The sequence below is a fragment of the Ambystoma mexicanum genome, chromosome 10 (genome assembly GCF_040938575.1).
Source record: "Ambystoma mexicanum isolate Mex_15411 chromosome 10, UKY_AmexF1_1, whole genome shotgun sequence".
Taxonomy (NCBI): domain Eukaryota; kingdom Metazoa; phylum Chordata; class Amphibia; order Caudata; family Ambystomatidae; genus Ambystoma; species Ambystoma mexicanum.
Window position 1 is genome coordinate 16,071,692 of NC_090932.1, and position 22,886 is coordinate 16,094,577.

Sequence of the window (22,886 nt, forward strand, 5' to 3'; positions counted from 1 at the left end):
AGGGTGCAGTGAAGTGCAAACCTGTTCTGCCACCCGCTGATCGCTCAGCGAGTGGATGTGTCTTTCAAACTCTTCTCCATCAAATGTTTCCTCATACTTTGTGCTGTCAGGACTAATGTTGATAAGGGGCCCCCAAACAAGATGCTACATTAAGTCAAGCATCAAAATAAATAAATACAATGCAAAACTGCCCAAATTACTCTTTTGACATGAATATTTTATGTTTGTCCCACAGGGTGTAAAGAAATTGAATCTCGTCATTTGGTCCCAGGCGATGTCTTCATTTTACCAGAAAAGAAGCTGCATCTGCCATGTGATGCCATCCTCCTCAACGGGAGCTGTATTGTCGATGAGGGCATGCTAACAGGTACCATGTCAATATGAGCGGGTGATGCAGGAATGTACACAGCTGCCATACCAATGAGAACTGCAAAAGCAATGCATGCATGCACACTAGTGACATATCAATGAGAACTGCAAGGACAATGCATGCATGCACACAGGTGCCATATCAATGAGAACTGCAAGGATAATTGCAGGCAGGCACAGCTGCCATCTCTAAGACAACTGCGAGGGCAATGCATGCATGCACACAGGTACCATATCAATGAGAACTTCAAGGGCAATGCATGCATGCACACTAGCACCATATCAATGAGAAGTGCAAAGGCAATGCATGCATGCACACAGGTCCCATATCAATGAGAACAGCAAGGTCAATGCATGCCTGCACACAGGTGCCATATCAATGAGAACTGCAAGGGCAATGCATGCATGCACACTAGTACCATATCAAGGATAATTGCAAGGGCAATGCATGCATGCACACAGGTGCCATATCAATGAGAAGTGCAAAGTCAATGCATGCATGCACACATGTGCCATATCAATGAGAACAGCAAGGTCAATGCATACCTGCACACAGGTGCCACATCAATGAGAATTGCAAGGGCAATGCATGCATGCACACAGGTGCCATATCAATGAGAACTGCAAGGTCAATGCATGCCTGCACACAGGTGCCATATCAATGAGAACTGCAAGGGCAATGAATGCATGCACACAGGCCCCATATCAATGAGAACAGCGAGGTCAATGCATGCCTGCACACATGTGCCATATCAATGAGAACTGCAAGGGCAATGCATGCATGCACACATGTGCCATATCAATGAGAACTGCAAGGGCAATGCATGCATGCACACTGGTGCCATATCAAGGATAACTGCAAGGGCAATGCATGCATGCACACAAGTGCCATATCAATGAGAACTGCAAGGGCAATGCATGCATGCACACAGGTGCCATATCAAGGATAACTGCAAGGGCAATGCATGCATGCACACAGGTGCCATATCAATGAGAACTGCAAGGGCAATGCATGCATGCACACAGGTGCCATATCAATGAGAACTGCAAGGACAATGCATGCATGCACACAGGTGCCATATCAATGAGAACTGCAAGAGCATTGCATGCATGCACAGTAGTGCCATATCAAGGGTAACTGCAAGGGCAATGCATGCCTGCACAAAGGTGCCATATCAAGGATAACTGCAAGGGCAATGCATGCCTGCACACAGGTGCCATATCAATGAGAACTGCAAAGGCAATGCATGCATGCACACAAGTGCCATATCAATGAGAACTGCAAGAGTGTTGATGGCATGTATATGCATGCAGGTGGCATATCAATGAGAACTGCAAGGACAATTCATGCATGTTATGTTATATTATGAGTACTTCTATAGTGCAGACCATCACCAGATAGGGCATCACGGCGCTAGGGGGCAAAAAACTGAGGAGAGCAGGAAGCCAGGGTGTAAGCAGTGAACATGCAGGTTTTAAGTATGCACAGGAAGACCGGATGATTGTCTATCAAATGGAGGGATACAGGCTGACTGTTCCACATGAGAGACACAGCAACCTAGAAGGAGCGCCCCAATGCGGGAGCGCTTAAGCTGAGGGACCTCAATGCAACAGGTAGCAGCAGAGTGGAGAGGCCGGGGTGGTAGTTGGACGTGTGTTGCTGGAGTTCGCTCAGGGCTTTTTCCTCACTCCTCTTTTCCAGTTCCTTGAATCCCCCTCCTTCCTTCCTTCCCTCTAACTTACCTCCGAACTTCTTGGATTTTCACCCGCGATAGAGTCACGGCATTCCATGCCTCCGAGCCCAGACACTATTCCTTCCTGGTTCCGTCCTAGACTTCTGAACGTATCCTGGAATTGAAACATCTTTCTCACGCTAGAATCCGAAGACCAGCACATGGGCTTATATAAATCCCGGACCGTGTGAAAGAAGTCACCAAAGAAGGTCACAAGCAAACAAGAAAAACAGGTGAGAAGGGGAGAGACGTGACAGATTGAGACGCCCAAAGAACCATAAAGATACAGAGATGGAAGCCGCGGTCCAAGATCATATGCGAGGCATGCAGGAACTCACCACAGAGGTTCAAAATCTTAAGGCAGAGAATGCTGCTTTAAAGTAGCTAGCCCTGTCTCGTGATTCTGCTACTAAGGAAAGTGTCTTGTTGGGTGGAGTAGTAGACAAATATGATGGTTCTCCAAAGACCCTTCGTGCCTTCCTTGATTCATGTTTGGTACATTTCACCTTCAAGCCATACTACTTTTCCACTCCTAGAGCAAAAGTGGGGTTTATGATATAACACCTCACTGGTAACGCCTTGACCTGGGCAACCCCTCTAGTCAATTCGGGCAATGCCCTCCTGGATGATTACAATGGGTTCGTGGAAACCCTAAAAGCCATGTTTGATCGCCCTGAACAGGTTTACAGCGCTCAAGAACTTCTACTTGATTTTCAACAAGGATCCCAGGATATGCTTACATATGTGACTCGTTTCAAACAACTTATGAAGGAAGCTGATTGGTCCCAAGAGGCCAACTTCACCCTCTTTCGAAGAAGCCTGAATGAAGAAATAAAGGATGAGTTAGCCAGGGTAGCTTGCCCAAATTCCTTCCAGTCCCTTTTGGACCTTTCCCTGCAAATCGACTTTCAAATCCAGGAAAGAAGGGCAGAGAAAAAGAAGTCCAAATATTCATTCCAAAAAACTGCCGTAGACCATCCTTCCAGTCCAGAGCCCGCAGTCTCTACGACCTCAGATCCAGAACCCATGCAACTGGGGGCATTCTGGAGACCCATTACCCCACAAGAAAGGATGCGCCGTATTCACACTGGTCTCTGCATGTATTGCGCCTCCGATAAACATCTTGTGAGAGAGTGCCCTATCGCTCCCCCACGGCGTTCGGGAAACGCCAACTCCCGATCCTAGATGGGGCACAGTTTCAGGAGAAAGCTGTCTGCTCCTCATGAAGTCCTTCCTTGAACTCTCCTGGACAAAACAGCCTTGTGATTCTACAGGTATTCCTATTGCCTTCCAAGAAATAATCCTACCCCATCATAGCATTAGTGGATTGTGGAGCCATGGGCATATTCATAGATCATGATTGGGTCACTACTCATCACATTCCATGCGAAACACGAGAGACTATGCAGCCTGTTGAAGCCATCGATGGAAGACCCCTGTCTTCAGCACCCATAGCCCTTCAAACCACGGAGCTTCTTCTTTCCATTAACCACCACCAAGAGAGGATTAAATTTGATATTATAAGATCTGCCCACTATCCCGTGGTTCTAGGCATTCCCTGGTTACAGAAGCACAACCCCTACATTTATTGGACAGCAGGCTCTTTGTTTCTGGGTTCAGAACATTGCATGTTCCACTGTTTGTCCCTAAACACCTTACCAAAGCCCCCTGATGACTTCCAAGAAACTCAGCAAGCACCAGTTACTGTCTGTAACGTCATCCAGATTCCCAGGGCCTACCAGGCTTACGCAGATGTGTTCTCCACAGCCATTGTTCAAGCCTTACCACCCCACAGTCCTGAGGATTGTGCCATCGATACTAAACCTTCGGCAGTTATTCCTTTCGGAAGAATGTTTATTGTGTCAGAACCTGAAAAGTGGGCCTTCCGGGAATACCAAGATACCAATTTGGAAAATGGAACTATTCGCCCGTCCAAATCCCCGGCCGGTGCTTCTCTGTTTATTGTTCCCAAGAAGGATTCCAAGGAGCTTAGGCCAGGCCTGTGTTACCGGTGGTTTAACCAATGCACTCTCAAGGACTGTTATCCATTGCCTCTCATCTCAGACATCCTGGAAGCGGTCAGAGGTGCAGTCATCTTCACAAAATTAGATCTCAGGGGCGCCTACCATCTTATTTGTATAAAGGCAGGTGACAAATGAAAGACAGCCTTTAGAACACCCTTCGGCTATTTTGAATACCTTGTTATGCCCTTTGGACTGTCTAATGCCCCAGCAGTCTTCCGTTTTATGGATCGGGTATTTTCTGACATGCTGTTCCTCTTCGTTATTTCATATCTAGATGACATACTAATCTACTCCAAGGACCATACAAAACATGAAGAGCACGCAAGGGCAGTTTTACAACGTCTACGGGAATATAAACTCCTGCCTAAACCCGAGAAGTGCCTTTTCCATGTATCTACCGTTCACTACCTCAGGTTCGTTCTTAGCCAAAAGGGGATTGGAATGGACTCTTCGAAGGTTGATTCCATTCTATCTTGGCCTGTTCCCACTCCTGTAAAGCAAATTCAATCATTCCTGGGGCTTGCTAACTTCTACAGAAAATTAATTCCAACTTTTTCTGAGATCGTGCATCCTATAGTTACATTACTAAAGAAAGACACTCCTTTTCAGTGGACCTCAGCCCAAGATTCGGCGTTTCAACGGTTGAGGTCAGAGTTCACACAAGCTCCCATCCTTGCTCAACCCGACACTGACCGACCCTTCATTGGATGCCTCCAACTACGCCATTGCAGTCCTGAAACAGGAACTTGCTGACAAGTTAGAACACCCCATCGCCTATCTTTCCCGCACCTTGACTCCCCGTGAAACTCATTATTCCGTCCTGGAGAAGGAATTGTTAGCCATCCGTCAGGCCTTCACTGATTTGCGTCATCTCCTTCTAGGAGCCAAACATCCAGTACAAGTCCGCAAGGACCATCGGAACCTTCAAGTCCTACAATCCCTAGAATGCAGAAACAGTCGTCAAGCCTGTTGGGCTTTCTTTTTTGTCCAATACCAATTTCAAATCCACCATTTCCCTGGAACACATAACATTATAGCTGATGCCTTGTCCAGATGTCCTGATTATGAAACCCTTGAAGACTGGACCTTTCCTAAGATGTTTCCCAACACTATATTTGTTGTTCAGGCAATTACTCTCCTGGAGGATATCCAAATCCAAACTCAGTCCTCAGAACCTTAGAAGGAGTTTAGGAGAAACAACCGATGGAAACTCAAAACAAAAGACGGATATCTATTCAAGGATCATCGATTGGTTATCCCCACTCCTGGATTGAGACAAAAGATCACAAGCTTATGTCATTATACCTTCCACTCAGGACACCGTGGCATCACCAACACCCTTCATCTAATACAAAGACAGTTTTGGTGGCCAAGGATGAAGGACGATATCAAGATCCACATCCAGACTTGTGCAGTCTGTAACCAGAACAAACACGACAATAAAAGACCAGCAGGACTCCTGCTTCAACCGGCAATACCAACAAGACCCTGGGAAATCATTGCCATGGATTTCATCGTGGAACTACTGTCTTCCAGAGGTTACACAACCATAATGGTTACCATACATCTGTTCACACATATGGCTCATTTTATGCCTTTAAACAAGCTACCATCCTCATCTGAACTTGCTGGAATTTTCCTAGAACACATATTCCGGCTTCCTGGACTACCTTCCAAGATCATTTCTGACCGAGGACCCCAGTACATATCACAGTTCTGGAAACAGTTATGTCGTATACTTGGAATCTAACGTGCTTTGTCTTCAGGTTATCACCCACAGACCAATGCAGTTACTGAACGAGTAAACCAAACCCTGGAGCAATATCTTCATTGCTTCGCCACCAAGGTCCAGGATGATTGGTCACTCCTAATACCTGTGGCCGAGTTCGCATACAACAATTCGGATCATTCAGCTATCAAGACTAGTCCTTTCTTCTGTAAGGAAGAAGGTCAAGAAGGCCACTGAGACCACCAGCGCTAATGCCAAAGTTCAAGGTTGTATCTGCGGCAGCGTTCGACTGTTAAGTTGAGGGTTCTTGACCAAGTACCCTCAGAGAAGCAATGAAGTGAAGTTAACCAGTGAACTGCGCCAAGTTACAAATAATACATCAAAACATTTGTAGTGTATTTTAATTTTGTTCAACAGCCTGTCACGTGTTTCGAGCAACGCTCTTCCTCTGAGGCCAAGAATACTTGTCCAATTGGATATTCAGAAGCTGGATTTAAATGAGATGTAATTATAATTCAGGATTACAATTGCACATGCAGTGCACAATTTTGAAAAGTGATTTTGAATCACTTCTCTGCCAAAAGGCCGCTATTCAAAAAAAGAAATTGTCAATCCAGTGGCCTTTCGACTCCGTCTACCAGAATCATGGAAGAGGATCCATCCAGTCTTCCACACTTCTCTGTTGAAACCATATGGTCAGCCCTCTCAAACTGCTCCAAGATCTACCCCAGTGATTGTCAATGACCAACTCGAATATGAGGTCTCCAGAATTTGTGACTCTAGGTACCGACGTGGTCAACTACAATATTTGGTCGAATGGAAAGGGTATCTTCCTAGTGAACGCACCTGGGAACCCATGTCAAACATGATTGCCACCAATCTGATTCGAAGATACCGTTTTATCCATCCAGGCAAACCCGGAGGAGCTGGGCTTCAGAGGAGGCATACTTTCATGAACCGTCGCCTGCGTCCATTCTGGACTTCGTGGTCCCTGACCCATAGAGGACTGAATGCAGTAATCCTCTCAACATTGCCGCCTTATATGGAACGCAGCCTGCCAGTCTTTGCACTCCACGCTTTGCACACTACTAAACAGACATGCCCCTGCGGCGCTCCGTGTCTCAACGCTACCGCTTGCTGTAGTTGGACGTGTGTTGCCGGAGTTCACTCGGGGCTTTTTCCTCACTCCTGTTTTCCAGTTCCTTGAATCCCCCTCCTTCCTTCCCTCTAACTTACCTCCGAACTTCCTGGATTTTCGCCTGCGCTCGAGTCACAGCGTTCTGTGCCTCTGAGCCCGGACACTATTCCTTCCTGGTTCCGTCCTAGACTTCGGAACGTATCCTGGAATTGCAACATCTTTCTCACGCTGGAATCTGAAGACCAACACACGCTTATATAAATCCCGGAGCGTGCGAAAGAAGTCACCAAAGAAGGTCACAAGCAAACAAGAAAAACACATGAGAAGGGGAGAGACTCGTGACACATACTGGGTGGCTGGATGTAGTCTATCTCTGGCTCCTTGCCCCCTCATGAGCAAGGCCTCTTTTCTTTATTGTTCTCAATGTACTATTAATTAGATGAGATGAATAAACACATGGTTGGGGTGGTGGGCCAATCCCTGGACCACAGCAGTCTTGTATTATCTATAATGGCTCCTCTGGTAGGTCCTGTTCAAAACACTGGCAGGCGCAATGCCATGTATAATGGGTTAGTAGCTTGGTTGCTAATCGTACAGACTTAGGGGGCCCAGGAGATAGTGAAGGGAGTCATGTGTTAACTTCCTGCAAAGTTTGTGTCTTATGTGGCCTTTTTCCTCTCTGTCTCTCTAATATGCTTGTGTTGTGACATTACAATGTCCACTGTGTCATGTGACAACATCTTTTACCCATCAATCTACCAATGGGAGGCGTGTTAATCCTGTTGGCATTCGAGGAGCAAGCTCCAGTTTTCCTAGAGGCAGAACCCATTGGGCCTCATTACTAGTTTGGAGGTAGCCATGGCATTTTTAGCGGCATGGCTACCCCCAAACTTGGGTCCGGGTCCCGAAAAAAGGGATTTACCGGGCCATTCGACATTTGCGGGACCGGTAAATCCCATTTTCGGGACCCGGACCCGGTACGTCCACATTGCCATTTGAGCCCACTAGGGCTCAATGGGAATCGGGAGGATGCTAACAACGAACCCGTTAATGACGGGTCTGTTGTTAGCATCCTGGTCTGCTCGTGGATGCCGGCATGCACGTCTGGCCAGACCAGACTTGAATACCGCCACCCGCAAGCAAACTCATAATGTGGTGGCCCGGTATGAACGGTGCCGGTACCTTACCGGCACCGTTCATACCACAGCCGCCAGGGTCATAATGATGCCCATTGTGTTAACCGATGGCCTGATTCTGCAAATGTGACAACACAGTGGGCCTCATTACGAGTTTGGAGGTAGCTATGCCTAATAAGGGCATGGCTACCCCCAAACTCGGGTCTGGGTTCCTTGAATGGGGAAATACTGGGCCATTCTGACCTTGGACGGCCTGGTAATTCCCTTTCGTGGGACCCGGACCGTAACATCCTCTTTCCCATTGAGCCCCCATAGGGCTCAATGGGAATGGGGAGGATGCTAACAACGGGCCCATTAATGACAGGCTTGCGGGACCCGCTAAGGACGTCTGGTGAAACCAGGCATCCTTAGCGGGTTCTGTGTGTGGACCTCGTAATGAGGCGGTAGGGGGTTAATGGTGCCGTTAACCCCCTGCTGCCAGGGTCGTAACGAGGCCCAGACTGTAGAGTGGGCATAACAGCAGTATAGGTGTGTGGCAGCAGAATGGTGCCCTTGGGCTGCACGGGGGCACTCTCCGCTTCGCTACACGTATGCAAGCAAACTGTACCCTACTAGTGTCAGTGCTGTTTGTTGATGCCTGTAGCAGCGGCCTGTGTAATCTCCAGTCCACCCCGCCCTGCACGCTGAAAATGGGGAGGGCAGATTGGCGTTGTGGTTTGAAACATATCAGGGCCTGCAGGTCGCATCTTCAAAACCTGCCTCCATTCCTCCAGCTTACATAGAATAAACCCTAAGGTATTGTGTTCAGTAATGTCAAGGCGGGTGACGTTGCTCACTTCACTTCTGCCCCATTGAATTGGAAGGGCTATGAGGATGTGGGGTTCAGGGCAGCCTGATCCCCCTGATTCAGTGTGCCTGCTCCGCGTGGAATGGCTGCACACAATGCATTAGTAAAGTAATGTGTTTAGTATTCTTTGGGAATGCAAGGCTGTGACGTGTCTCTCCTGCTGGGCCGTGGGCCACACATACTCAAATAAACCATGTGCTTATTCTACGAAGCTCCTGATCACATGTGTCGGACTAGCCATACCCAGGAAGTGCAGTGGGGGCTGGGGGTGGGGGGGTGCTGATGGGAGTTATAGGTCTAAACACCATGTGGCCCACAGATACCCTCTGTAAACCCTGCTTCCATGTGCGCATGCGTAGTCATGCGTTTAGTGAAGTTTAAAAATGGCAATTGTGGACACCCTAGTTTATCGCCAGGAACACACAGAGTGAACAGTTGGTTTTGTGTGTGGTTTATTCACAGATAAGACCTTGCAGCTATTCTGCCGCAATGAGTACATATATTATTTATGTAAATACACGCCTATATGTTGAAACAAGGCCATATTCAATTCAATCATGTTTTTGGCTCCAGGCCATAAAGGTGCATAGCAAACAACAGTAAATATTAAATATTTCATAAAAGTGAATATCATTATCCATATTTGTAAAAAAGAAAATATCCCACGTCAGTTTTCCACCTCTCAGGGCAAATCCGATACAACGTCTTTTTGAGGGTGGGGGGTTATCGAGTCTGTGTGAACACATGTATCAGCAGGCCTCAGTTATTTCGCCCCATACATTAACCCCATAAACCGTTTAGAAACGTCAGCAATCCTCCGAGTGTTAAGAAGAACATGACAGTTGTTTTCGGGGTGAGTTGCTCGCCTGCTAAATTGCCTAGCATTCACTTTAACAGTGCACATAAGTGTGTCTTGGAGGATATTTCTGGTTGTTAGGCAAACAGTATAGAAATAGATATTATCTCTTGCATACTCGGTGTATTCCTCCTGCGCAGAGCCAACGGATATAATACCATCCTACATCCTTTTCTGCCTGGCTCGGCATGATCCTCCTGTGCAGCGCCAATGGATATAATACCATCCTATATCCTTCGCCGCCATGCTCGGTGTATTCCTTCTGTACAGTGCCAATGAATATAATACCATCCTATATCCTTCGCCGCCATGCTCGGTGTATTCCTTCTGTACAGTGCCAATGGATATAATACCATCCTATATCCTTCGCCGCCATGCTCGGTGTATTCCTTCTGCACAGTGCCAACGGATATAATACCATCCTACATCCTTTTCTGCCTGGCTCGGCATGATCCTCCTGTGCAGCGCCAATGAATATAATACCATCCTATATCCTTCGCCGCCATGCTCGGTGTATTCCTTCTGTACAGTGCCAATGGATATAATACCATCCTATATCCTTCGCCGCCATGCTCGGTGTATTCCTTCTGTACAGTGCCAATGAATATAATACCATCCTATATCCTTCGCCGCCATGCTCGGTGTATTCCTTCTGTACAGTGCCAATGGATATAATACCATCCTATATCCTTCGCCGCCATGCTCGGTGTATTCCTTCTGCACAGTGCCAACGGATATAATACCATCCTACATCCTTTTCTGCCTGGCTCGGCATGATCCTCCTGTGCAGCGCCAATGAATATAATACCATCCTATATCCTTCGCCGCCATGCTCGGTGTATTCCTTCTGTACAGTGCCAATGGATATAATACCATCCTATATCCTTCGCCGCCATGCTCGGTGTATTCCTTCTGTACAGTGCCAATGAATATAATACCATCCTATATCCTTCGCCGCCATGCTCGGTGTATTCCTTCTGTACAGTGCCAATGGATATAATACCATCCTATATCCTTCGCCGCCATGCTCGGTGTATTCCTTCTGCACAGTGCCAACGGATATAATACCATCCTACATCCTTTTCTGCCTGGCTCGGCATGATCCTCCTGTGCAGCGCCAATGAATATAATACCATCCTATATCCTTCACCGCCATGCACAGTGTATTCCTCCTGCGCAGCGCCAATGAATATAATACCGTCCTATATCCTTCACCGCCATGATTGGCGTATTCCTCCTGCTCAGCGCCAATGTATATAATGCCATTCTCTATCTTTCACCGCCATGCTTGACGTATTCCTACTGCGCAGCGGCAACAGATATAATACCATCCTGTATCCTTCTCCGCCATGCTCAGCGTATTTCTCCTGTGCAGCGCCAACAATATAATGGCATCCTGGATCTTTGCTGCCATGCTCAGAGTATTCCTACTGTGCAGCGCCAACGGATATAATACCATCCTACATCCTTGGCTGCCATACTCAACATATTCCTCCTATGCAGCTCCAATGAATATAATCCCATCCTATATCCTTTTCTGCCTGGCTCGGCATGATCCTCCTGTGCAGCGCCAATGGATATAATACCATCCTATATCCTTCACCGCCATGCTCGGTGTATTCCTTCTGCACAGTGCCAATGGATATAATACCATCCTATATCCTTCGCCGCCGTGCTCGGTGTATTCCTTCTGCACAGTGCCAATGGATATAATACCATCCTATATCCTTTTCTGCCTGGCTCGGCATGATCCTCCTGTGCAGCGCCAATGGATATAATACCATCCTATATCCTTCGCCGCCATGCTCGGTGTATTCCTTCTGCACAGTGCCAATGGATATAATACCATCCTATATCCTTCGCCGCCATACTCGGTGTATTCCTTCTGCACAGTGCCAATGGATATAATACCATTCTATGTCCTTCACCGCCATGCACGGTGTATTCCTCCTGCGCAGCGCCAATGGATATAATGCCATTCTATATCCTTCACCGCCATGATTGGCGTATTCCTCCTGCGCAGCGCCAACGAATATAATACCATCCTATATCCTTCACCGCCATGATTGGCGTATTCCTCCTGCACAGCGCCAATGGATATAATGCCATTCTATATCCTTCACCGCCATGCTTGACGTATTCCTACTGTGCAGCGCCAACGGATATAATCCATCCTACATCCTTGGCTGCCATACTCAACATATTCCTCCTATTCAGCTCCAATGAATATAATCCCATCCTATATCCTTTTCTGCCTGGCTCGGCATGATCCTCCTGTGCAGCGCCAATGGATATAATACCATCCTATATCCTTCACCGCCATGCTCGGTGTATTCCTTCTGTACAGTGCCAATGGATATAATACCATCCTATATCCTTCGCCGCCATGCTCGGTGTATTCCTTCTGCACAGTGCCAATGGATATAATACCATCCTATATCCTTTTCTGCCTGGCTCGGCATGATCCTCCTGTGCAGCGCCAATGGATATAATACCATCCTATATCCTTCGCCGCCATGCTCGGTGTATTCCTTCTGCACAGTGCCAATGGATATAATACCATCCTATATCCTTCGCCGCCATGCTCGGTGTATTCCTTCTGCACAGTGCCAATGGATATAATACCATTCTATGTCCTTCACCGCCATGCACGGTGTATTCCTCCTGCGCAGCGCCAATGGATATAATGCCATTCTATATCCTTCACCGCCATGCTTGACGTATTCCTACTGCGCAGCGCCAACAGATATAATACCATCCTGTATCCTTCTCCGCCATGCTCAGCGTATTTCTCCTGTGCAGCACCAACAATATAATGGTATCCTGTATCTTTGCTGCAATGCTCAGAGTATTCCTACTGTGCAGCGCCAACGGATATAATACCATCCTGTATCCTTCTCCGCCATGCTCAGCGTATTTCTCCTGTGCAGCGCCAACAATATAATGGCATCCTGTATCTTTGCTGCCATGCTCAGAGTATTCCTACTGTGCAGCGCCAACGGATATAATACCATCCTACATCCTTGGCTGCCATACTCAACATATTCCTCCTATGCAGCTCCAATGAATATAATCCCATCCTATATCCTTTTCTGCCTGGTTCGGCATGATCCTCCTGTGCAGCGCCAATGGATATAATACCATCCTTTATCCTTCGTCGCCATGCTCAGTGTATGGACATGGTGACTGCTGCAACAATCAGGATATTACCAGTTGCTTTGAACAAGGGTTGAGCATCCGCAAGCCGCCTACTTCCAGGGCCCTCAGAGCACCATATGATGGGTTTAAGAAAAGAAAATGCTCAATGGCTTACTTGTTCTCCGTACAAGCAGGGCACATGCCTTTAGTGCCATACCTGCTGCCATGCAGCCGGGGGTCAAACGCCGAGCCTAAATCTCACATATAGGCAGCGTGCATCCATATTCCTCCAGGGTGTTCCGTCTGGGGGCAGGAGGGGTTAGTGGTGTGTCTCAGAGAGTCATTGGGCCCGATTCATGGAATTAATTGTGTTGAAAAAAGGGTACTTGCTCGGCATTCTGCACTGAAATCCCTGATTGTCGGTTCATGGAATCAAATGCACAGTACATTTCCGGGACTTGCATTGAGTTCACGCAGGCTCGGCACATCTCTGCGAGCTGTCGAGGGCTTTGTACAAGACTTCACGCAGAGCGTGGTTGTGGCTTGCGCAGCGGGCTGGGAAGGGGGTGGAACATCAAAAATGGGGAAGAACTAGCAAAAAAGTCAACATACCGAGGGACGGCCTGCAGGCAGTCCCTCGCACGCACATAACTGCGTGGCACGAGACTTATTCATGGATTCGATCGGACAACCTCTCGGCCGGGAAATGGCCACGCAAGTCTTTCAAACGATCTGCCACCCAAAGGCAGGCGCAAGTACATTTGCACGTAGGATTTGCAGTGCAGAGGTGTGGTTGCATGTAATATTTCGGGGTGCGTGTACAAGGGCTGGACAGGGAACCAAAAGTTGCCCTGGAATCATTTTTCAAAATGGCCCCATATTTCATCAAAGGAGCAAGCACCTCCTATGAGGGGATTGCGAGTGTCCCCCAAGAAGATGTTGAATAAAATTAGTCCAAATTAGTGCATTTAAACCATGTTTAAATCATGTATGCATTAAAAAAATCATGTTTTAAATAAGTTCATGATCTCTCAAAGTAGATCTGCAGTGATATATGGCCAACCCACAAGTGCAATACTAGTCTCAATAAACTTAAGAAACATCAAATAAACCGTGGATTGTGGCAAATTTATTTTTTTTAAGTAACAGACATCTGTGAAAACTCTACAACTGTAAACCAGCTAATAATAAATAATGAAATATTCAACAGAAATCTGCGAAAACTCTAGAATTGTACAACAGCTAATAATGAATAATAAATATTGAAATATTCAACAGAAATCTGCAAAATCTGGAGAACTGTAAAACAGCTAATAATGCTTAAAGAATGTGCACAAAGGCTTCCAACCTTCGTATAGTAGGATACTGCATTCATCATGTTATGCATACTGTATTAAATAATGTAAACCCTGCCAAGTTGTAGAACTGTATAGAAGCCTATATTAAATAATTATCTATCTTTGTAACAAGCTTCTTTTTGAGGCCAAATGATTAATAATTTCATCTTTCTTAAGTGTCATCAAAGCATATTTTTCAACTGACATAAGCATAAACGTTTTGTTGTTTCTGGAGAAAAATATCAGTCTGTGCGCTCGACCCACTCTTTGTCTGTTATTGTTCTTTTGTTTTCCAGTATTTATTTGAAAGCTGACTGGTCCAAGTTAATTGGAGGTCAGTGGCTGCATGGCTCCATCGAGATCGATATTCACCTGTCGACCTGTTGTGTGGGTTATAAGAGGAAGGAGAGATATCCTATGTAAGCCTATGCGCATTCACAAATAGTCTTCCTCACAGGTTCCCAATCTTATAGAGATTGTGAGGTACACACTTGTTGCTGTTTATACCCTCTTATGTCTTATTCCAATTGTTCCTCATTCATCATAGAACAGATACATTCTTTGCTTAGTGTCAGATATATGGTGAACTTGTGCTTATAGTGATTTTAAAAGTGAATTTGTGTCTTTCGTAAAAACCTGTGCTAACATTTCTCTGCACGTGCTATTGTTCTGCCATTCCTTGGGCTTTATTAAGGCACGTAATACATTGTTTTACGTTTCTAAATTATTCAAATGTTACATTTCTTTCATACATTGGTTTCTATATAACAGACATATGTTATTTGTTGGTTTCAGAAATTAGAGGTTCTGTTATTTATAGTTCCTTAATGAACAGACTTTAGTGGTTCTGAGGAGTTAAGAAGGGAAAAGAGTTTGGTGAGACTTATCTGCCGGTGCACAGGGAGGAAGCGCCATGCAGTTAAGGCATTTACTAAATGTGCAGTTACTGAGATGTAAGCTATTGGCTCAGCTTAAGTATTGAGTGATAGGTCACTATTCTGGGGTCCTGCTTCAGGGTCTGATGCCTGCAACTGCGTGCAATCCCTCTCCTGGCAAAGGCCACTCTTGTCTGAAACTGGTTATATCAATCCCTGTTCTTTAACAGAATGAAATTGAGAAATCTCTTTATCCTTTTGGGTGCATTTTATTGTCTAATAGGTCAAATTTAGGTATTTAGTTAAGTTTTAATGGTTTTTTTAAACTAACATTTGTGGTTTGCTGTGTGGTATGGACATTTGTTGCCCTCTTAAACACCTTGGTGATTGCTTGTGTTGTCGGAGTCCAACTTTTTCCAGTGGAGATTCTGTGAGTCCAATTCCATGCTGATAGATGATAATTGTAATGAAGGCAAGGGTTCAATGTGATGACTTCCTTGATGCATTAGTTTAGTCCATTCATTATTATTTGGTGGTTTTCATCATGGATCGCCCGTGCCCAAAATGCTTATTATTGTAATACCTATAAATATACCAGGAATCATTCCCTTCATTATGTAAATTGGTAATTACTGTACCTGAGTCCCTTGGCATTTGTGTGGTGTCCGGCGCCAGGGGGCAGAGTCGTGATTGGGAATGTGCCTTCGAGCAAGCTTTATGATAGGTGCTTCGGCACGTGAAAGTCATCCGGCAGTTTTCAGTCCGCTTTGCATTAACAGTTGCCCTGTGTGTTCGTAAGTGCAACTTAACAAATATAGTGCCCGACTTCGAGTGATTTATCACTGTAAAAGCTTCACTTATTTAAATAATTAGATTTATGCATTCAGTTCCCTGAGCCAAATGTGGGAGAATAGTTATATAGTGAATGAGTTATTTGCGTGTCTGATAAGTGCTCAGGTGCTATTGATTTAAACATTTTGATTATGGAATTTGGTTTGCTGGACAACAGTTTAGGACAATGTTCTTGTGCAAGACTCAACTTGTATTAAAATTAAGCATGCGTGCAGCCTGGAAAGGCTGTCACGTCTTACCTTTTGGGAGAGGACAGCGTCCCTGCGACTGTTTGTGTCGGTACATGGCTCTGCAATGCTGCTGAGTACAACCTGTATGTGTGAGATCTTTTAGTCGCTCTGTATGACGTATGCCGAGCCGACACGTGACCTTGTTATATGGTCACGTGGCTGGTCCCTAATTCGTAGTCCCGTTGACTTGTTTCTCTGCATTAATGTGTTCCGATAGTCAGTCAATGGAAAAAGTCTCTTGTGTTTACCTTAATTGATAGTTTGGTTTTGATTGTTGAAAACATTATTCCTTAAAGGCAAATCGTTAATTTGCTCTTTTTTGAGTTCCTTGGGGAGGTGGCTTGTTGGGCCTCCGATAGATATGTCCTTTGTTTATATACATGACACAATATGGAATCAGGATTTCCTGCATGTCACAATGTATGTCAAAGCATTGTACACATGTATTGACCACAAACTAGCCACCAAAACCATTGCCTTTGTCTATGAGAACATTTTGGCATCACATTTTCTATCTTTGATGAAACCTTTTATCAAAAAAACAAAGGTTATAGCCATGGGCACATAGCCATGGGCACATGCTTTGCACCACCCATGGCCAACCTATTTGTGGTGGAATTTGAAAGCAAACATGCAAAAAAACCACCTCAGATTATCACAAAAAGTGGTCAAATGGCAGAGGTATATAGATGATATTTGTATCATCTGGAATGGGAGTGAAACAGAAATGATGGAGTTCTGCGAAGGCCTCAGAAAGAATGAATTTGGCCTACTTTTCACAAATGAAACCAGCAAAACGGAAGTGACTTTCTTGGATTCATACATTTACATAGAGGATGGAAAGTTGGAAAGAAGAACATACAGAAAGAAGACAGAAGTCAATGCAACATTGCAAGCCAACAGCTGTCACCTTCAGAAAAGTATACGTAACATCCCAATAGGAGAATTCACAAGAGCCAGAGGAAACTGCAGCCAAATCAAGACATACAAATCAGAATGCACAACAATCAAAGAAAGATTGAAGTCAAGAGGATATGAGGCAGACTGCATAGAAACAGCCACAAATAAAGTGGACAGCGGGAACAGTAGTGATTACCTGAAACCAAAGAAGAAATGTATATCAGAACACCCAGAGACAATACGAATGATAACACAGTGTACAGGAAACAACACCCTGATAAGAAAGATCTTCCAGAAGCATTGGCACCTGCTGAAATTGGACACAGATCTGACCCAGTACTTACAAGACAAACCAGATATTGGGCCTCATTCCGAGATTGGTGGCAGCCATGGCGCTATTTGCGCCATGGCTGCCACCAATACCGGGTCCGGCACCGGTCCTGTTCAATGGGGACTTACCGGTGCATTCCGACCCTGGAGGGACCGGTAAGTCCCCATTGAACAAACCATTCCCCATTCCCATTTGAGCCCCCATAGTGCTCAATGGGAATGGGGAGAGCGCTAATAACGGGCTCGGGACTAGCAAGCCCGTTATTAGCGCTCTGGTCCCTTAGCGGGACCCGTAAGGGACGAGTGGTCAGAACACACATTCCTTACAGTTCCCGCTAAGGGACCTCGGAATTGGGTGGTAAGGGATTACCGGCACTGGTCTACTTACCGGTGCCGGTAATCCCTTACCGCCCAACTCATAATGATCCCCATAGTGTATACAAAAGCACCTACACTACATTCCAAACTGAGCCCCAGCTACATGAGAGGAGCCAAACAGACATTTCAGACAAACATAATGACTGGTAAAAGACTTAAGGGCTTCTTCAAGTGTTCAAATTGCAGCATGTGTAGATACGCTCTTAATAACATACAAGACTACAGAACTGTGCAAGGAAGGCATGTGAAAATTAATGAATTCATAAACTGCAGAACAGCCTACGTAATTTATCTGATTATATGTATCTGTAACAAAGTGTATGTTGGAAGCACCATTCGGGAATTGAGAATGAGAATCAGGCAATATCTTGGAACAATCGCGAGCACAGACAAGCCGTCAGCACTATCTGGATATTGGAACATGCACCACCAGAATGACGATAAGGACAACATCAAATTCTCTGGAGTCAAACACATAGCCCAGGATGAAAGACTGGGGCACTGAGATAGAGTTTGCGCCAAAATGAATGCTGCCTAATATGTGATGAAAGAGCAATAACAGAAGGACTGAACACTGACACAAAAATGCACCACTATCTGTGCTAACAAGTGAACAGATGGAAGTTGTACCTAGGGAGGATCAATAAGTAACCCACTACCATAACCAGGTCACCACCAACAGTACGAGCTACGTTTAGCAAACAACAAGATTAAATCTGAGAGGAAACCACAAACCCATTTGATCCTCTAAATTAAATGATTTAAATAAAATCTAAACAGATCATCATATTAAAAATAACAGATGATAAACGGCACCTATAGCTAGGAATTCTAAAGTAACCTGTAAATACCTAAATTTGACCTATTTGACAACAAAATGCACCCAAAAGGATAAAGAGATTTCTCAATTTCATTCTGTTAAAGAATAGGGATTGATATAACCAGTTTCAGACAAGAGTGGCCTTTGCCAGGAGATGGATTGCACGCGGTTGCAGCCATCAGACCCTGAAGCAGTACCCCAGAATAGTGACCTATCACTCAATACTTAAGCTGAGCCAATAGCTTACATCTCAGTAACTGCACATTTAGTAAATGCCTTAACTGAATGGCGCTTCCTCCCTGTGCACCGGCAGATAAGTCTGACCAAACTCTTTTCCCCTTCTTAACTCCTCAGAACCACTAAAGTCTGTTCATTAAGGAACTATAAATAACAAAACCTCTAATTTCTGAAACCAACAAATAACATATGTGTGTTATAAAAAACCAATATATGAAAAAAAGTAACATTTGTATCATTATAAACGCAAAGCATTGTACTACGTGCCTTAATAAAGCCCAAGGAATGGCAAAACAATAGCATGTGCAGAGAAATGTTAGCACAGGTTTTTACAAATGACACAAATTTACTTTATAAATCACTATAAGCACAAGGTCACCATATATCTGACACTAAGCAAAGAATGTATCTTTTCTATGATGAATGTGGAACAATTTGAATAAAACATAACAATGTATAAACACCAAAAAGTGTGTACCTCACAATCTGAAATGGGAACCTGTGAGGAAGACTATTTTTGAATGTGCATAGGCTTACATAAGATATTCCTCCTTCCTCTTGACATAAGCACAAAGCTTCCAAATGAGGCTGAGTAAGGGAACTGCGACGTCTGCTCGAGATGTACTTGAGCTTTGAAAAGGACCTTTCACATGGCACCTGAGAGCAGGATAATGTCAGTGTAAGCTTGCGATCTATAGGATCGACTGTACATTTAGAATCTCCATACCGCATGCGATGCAATTCTTGCACATCTTGCATGTTGTACTTTTGTCTCTGTCCTCGGGATCGTCACCTTCTTCAGTTTGAAAAATGAGATGAAAATGGGCCTCATCTTCTTGTGCATATATTTCATATTCAGAGGCTTGTTGGAGGCAGGGCATTGCTGCAGAAGGTTCTGCAGGATGTCCAGAAAGGTTTTGGGGTCCAAACATGCCAAATCTGCAAAGAGCTGACCATAGCTAGTGAACTGGCTCTGCAGACTTGTAATGATCTTGTCCATTGCAATACTGGACACTCCAACTCTGAATGTATCACTGGGTAACTCGATAGGTCCATCAGCTGCAGCTTCACCAGGCATCACCTTCTTTCGATGTACTCGAGGCACTGGGAAGTCTTCTTCGACTACAACTTCACATTCCCTTCCCTCCAGCTTGTCATTTGCCCAAATTATGAACTTCCTGTTGCATCCATTGTATCACTAACATTACGCCCATGTGTCTGTAGTCTTTCTATAGTTTCATTTACCACTCAGCATGCCTGTAACACATCCAAACCTTGTGTTTGTAAGTACAGGGATAAAGGAGTGGTATTTAAAAAAAATAAATAGATACATCTGAGCAGTCAAAACAGGCACAGAATGAAATTAGTGACTTTGCATATGCTTGAGCCTTGCACCTAGTAACGTCATTGAAGCGATCCGATCTGGCTTATTCCAGCATCGTTTCCACAACATCAACAAACATTGCACGACTTGGGGCTTTATATGAAGCAAACGTTTTATTAAGTGTTGCATCTTTTGCCCACCATCTTGTTCCCCTAATTACAGATATTGAACGAAATCCATCCTGTGGGCATTTTTCACACTACACATTCATGCAAAGGTATGATTCACAAATAAATACACCACATTAATTCAACAGGCCAAACAGCGAGATTGCAGGTGTAGCCACTTTTGTGACATCGGACATTGCTAGATTAAGTGCATGTGCATGGCACCACAAATGCATTTGGCCTCGGGCTTTGCTGCTCAGCCATTTTGAAAAGCCATTGCACTGCCCTTGCATGTTGGAGGTTCCGTGTGTTGAATGACCAACACAGTTTGATACATCAATGTCCATTGACTGCAGTACATCACAGACCAGATCACACATGGCTTTCCCAGTGGTTGATGCACCGTTTACTAGAGATGTACGACGCTTGTGAACAGCATCTGTAATGTATCTAATTACAATAGAGCACTGATCTCAAGCATGTATGTCCTGAGTTGTATCCAGCTGTATTGAGAACATTCTAGCAATTCCTTTTTTTCAATAATGAGGAAATAATATCAATGATATTGTTAACAGTAGTTTTTGAAATCAGTGTAACCAGGCTGCCACACCCTTTACTACACTTTACATGGTCATGTCTTTTTTTTATACGTTTTCTGACTTCTTCAAGGTGCTTTTTAGTAAAGGATAACATTTGTTCAGAAAAAGAAGAATTTCCAGAAAATTGCCATGAACCAAACTTTCATCTTCTAAGGTATGGGCTGCTTCAATTGTTGCCCCATGGCTGAGACCTCTTTTGCCAATCAGTTTAATTGTTTACACCACACGTTCCAGAATGGCCTGTTTCCTTTTCACTTCCTCTTGTTTTGCAGTTTTTTGTTTTTGATAGAGACAGCTAAAAATATCAGTATTCTCTGATCTCATAAAGAATGAGGTTGGTGAGTGGTTATTTATAACGTGCTTAATACCGAGAGGTTTCTAAGCACGGACCCAGGGATCGAACCTGTGTTGCTCTGCGTCATCTTGCTTCCAAGGCAAGCGCGTTGCCCCTGTACTATCCTACAGGTTGAGCTTTCGTTGTGTAGGTTGCTTCGTTCATGTTCGTCAATTCTTTGGTACATATGCTTTTCGTCAATGCATCCTTCAAAGAAAGCACTTCTATCTGTGTTTCTGCTAAACGCAAGACACACCATGGAGAAAAAAGCTCTAACCTTGCATGAACAAGTCAACCATTGCCGCCATTCCCCATCTTTATGTTGATATCATTTTTCTTTTATTTTTAAATGAATTGCAAGGTTTTCTGGTTGAAGTGGATGGAAGTTTAAAAAGGCAAGTAGGATTTCTGATGATGGCCTGACAAACCACTGTTTTTCTTATTATTTTCAGCTGACTCAGCTTCAGCCAGTACATCAACATTATCTTGCTCTTCTTCCTCAGCTTGTACTTCTAGGGAACCTTCAAAGGTTGAAGCCTCTGTTTCAGTTCTTTCATCACCCTGACCTGTACCTCCAGCTTCAGTGTCAGTGGTAATTGTGACAGAACAGCTGCTTTCTGGTCTAGGATCTTCCTGAGGATGGACGCGTTTTGTTGACATAAATATGTCACCTACTTTTTGATACTGGCCTGCCTCTTTTTCTAATTTTTTCTTTTTCCTCTCACGTTTTTTCTCAGCTCCTCCTTTAACTTGCTTTCTTTTCATCATCGCACTTTTCATCCAGGATGAAATCTACCAATGTAAAGAACATTTGTGTAATCAAAAGGCTTGCATGTTTTGGTTACTTATAACAAAAGAAGTATTACAATCAAGTCTGTTATTGGTCGGTCTATCGGGACAGCTTTCCTGGCTGGGCTTCGTGCATATACTGTTCTGAATTTGGGTAAGGGAAAGCTGAGTGAAAGCCAAGAGCTGGGTGAAGCTCGAAACTTTGTTTTTAAACACTGTTTCTGCTGCTGACATCCCTACACAGTGGATGAAGTTAATTGTGAGGGCAAGTACATGTTTTGGACACAGAGTCTTGATTTGGACATACTGACACAGACTATCCTTGGTTTTCTTTAGGTAGGGAAATCCTACCTTCGTATGCGGCAAGTTAGGGCGAACTCCAACCCACTTTGAAGTAAAAATAAAGCTTGAGATTAGAAAGCTAAATCTGTTGCCCTTGTCTTACTTCAACATGCCTTCACAGCGCTCAGACACTTCAACACTCATTCATGTACCCACTAACTTACCCAACTATCCATCCACCCACTTATACCCACTCTCTATTTTCCCTTTATTTCCTCATCACGTTATTGCATCCGGTATGGGTCCTCCTCACAAAGCTAAGGGTTTTCTTGCACAAGTTATATCTTTATATGACTGTTAAAAATGGCTGGTCATGACATTTACAAAGAACCATGTCTAACATATATGCAAGTTAGCCAGCATGATCTAAATTGCATGGATGCAATGCTGTGGGCACATACA

At 44.6% G+C, this 22,886-nt stretch overlaps 1 protein-coding gene across 2 annotated transcripts in view; it reads left to right on the forward strand.

Moving 5' to 3' along the window:
* LOC138491105 (probable cation-transporting ATPase 13A4) overlaps window positions 1-22,886 on the forward strand; it is an 891,483-nt gene that overhangs the window by 229,018 nt on the left and 639,579 nt on the right. For both annotated transcript variants that reach the window (XM_069617424.1, XM_069617425.1), the window contains exon 9: window positions 236-367. In XM_069617424.1, the coding sequence (XP_069473525.1) occupies window positions 236-367 (132 nt within the window). The remainder of the gene's footprint in view (window positions 1-235; window positions 368-22,886) is intronic.